Raw genomic sequence first — 1,199 nt, 5'->3', positions numbered from 1 at the left:
TTTTACCAGTAAAGCGCCGTTCACACATCAATTTCAAAATACCGTAAATTCTGTGACATCATTATTGGAAATGACCTCTAAACAGCTGCGCCCCTTGGTGTTGTGTTTGTAAACATGGAGGGGTATATGCAGTCAGTGTTTTTGTTGATGTTTTTATTTTTATCAAATGTTCACATTCATGCATCGTATTAGATGACTTCAAACCGAACTACACAGCGCAGAGTAAATCTGCATCTTACTGTCTCTGCATCCTCTGCATCAGAATGTTATGATTGGCCCAGAGTAGATGTCTAACGTCAGCGGGTTCTGAATTCGTACATGCTCATACCGGCAATCCTGTTCTGCGTTCACACAGAACACATTACAAGTAATTTACTTGTAATGTTACAACTTCTCATATTGGTCAATTGGTTCCGGCATTCGTTCGGTATTTTTGAAAAGGTCCTGTTCATACATTATCGCTTAATGGTAATTTACCAGTAAAGACTGCATTTGTGAAAGGAGCTAATGTTGCAAAGTTCATTCATTTTGACATAATAATCCAGCTCAATTCATTTAAAAAAAATCACTTTTTTGAACTCATCTGATTGTGTCAGAACTAGATAGTCAGATAGCAGTCAAACTGATCATATTTCTGACATTTTTTCATCCTCACTGCAGTAAACTTGAAGTGGATCATCTATATATGTCATACGCTGATATAATGGCAAAAGTAAGTCATGAATCTAACTTTTAAGACTTTTATGTCTTTGTTTAAAGATGTAATGCGAGCTAACCTTACGTATCTCTCTGTTCAGAGCTGCCACATTGGTGAGGAGGACGAAGTGGGAGAGGAGGGGGGCGAGGAGCCATCCTTTGAGGTGCGACAGACAGAGATGGTATGGGGGGGCCTGGGGCTGGGGCCATGGGAGTCAGCGGAGCCAGCAGCTACAGCTACAGCTCCTGCCACGCACTGAGTGAACACGTCCAGAACCACTGCACCCCGCACACTTGATGTCTCTCACTGTGCCTCTCATCCTTTCAGCTCTCCTCTGTCTCTCTTTCTCTTTTCTCTTTATACCTGTTGTGGACTGATCTGTGCACTCCTTTGCTGGATTCTGAGTCTTTGTCTGTTTAACAGTTTATCTTTGTGTTTATTGCATGACTTGAGCGAGTGCAGAGAGACGGCTGCACACAAAACAGATGGAGAAAAAAAAAAA

The 1,199-nt window shown here is 41.7% G+C and overlaps 1 protein-coding gene across 1 annotated transcript in view; it reads left to right on the top strand.

Moving 5' to 3' along the window:
- The window catches only part of LOC107578775 (ryanodine receptor 1-like), a gene marked incomplete at its 5' end in the record, with an annotated part of 4,638 nt that extends 3,453 nt beyond the window's left edge, over positions 1 to 1,185 (top strand). Inside the window, 2 exons of the mRNA XM_016264693.1 lie at positions 661 to 712; positions 798 to 1,185. Of these exons, the coding sequence (XP_016120179.1) occupies positions 661 to 712; positions 798 to 956 (211 nt within the window). The remainder of the gene's footprint in view (positions 1 to 660; positions 713 to 797) is intronic.
- Positions 1,186 to 1,199: the final 14 nt, after the last annotated feature.

This window comes from Sinocyclocheilus grahami, unplaced genomic scaffold (genome assembly GCF_001515645.1).
Source record: "Sinocyclocheilus grahami isolate Dianchi unplaced genomic scaffold, SAMN03320097.WGS_v1.1 scaffold11890.1, whole genome shotgun sequence".
Taxonomy (NCBI): domain Eukaryota; kingdom Metazoa; phylum Chordata; class Actinopteri; order Cypriniformes; family Cyprinidae; genus Sinocyclocheilus; species Sinocyclocheilus grahami.
This window is presented reverse-complemented; position numbering and strand designations above follow the sequence as displayed.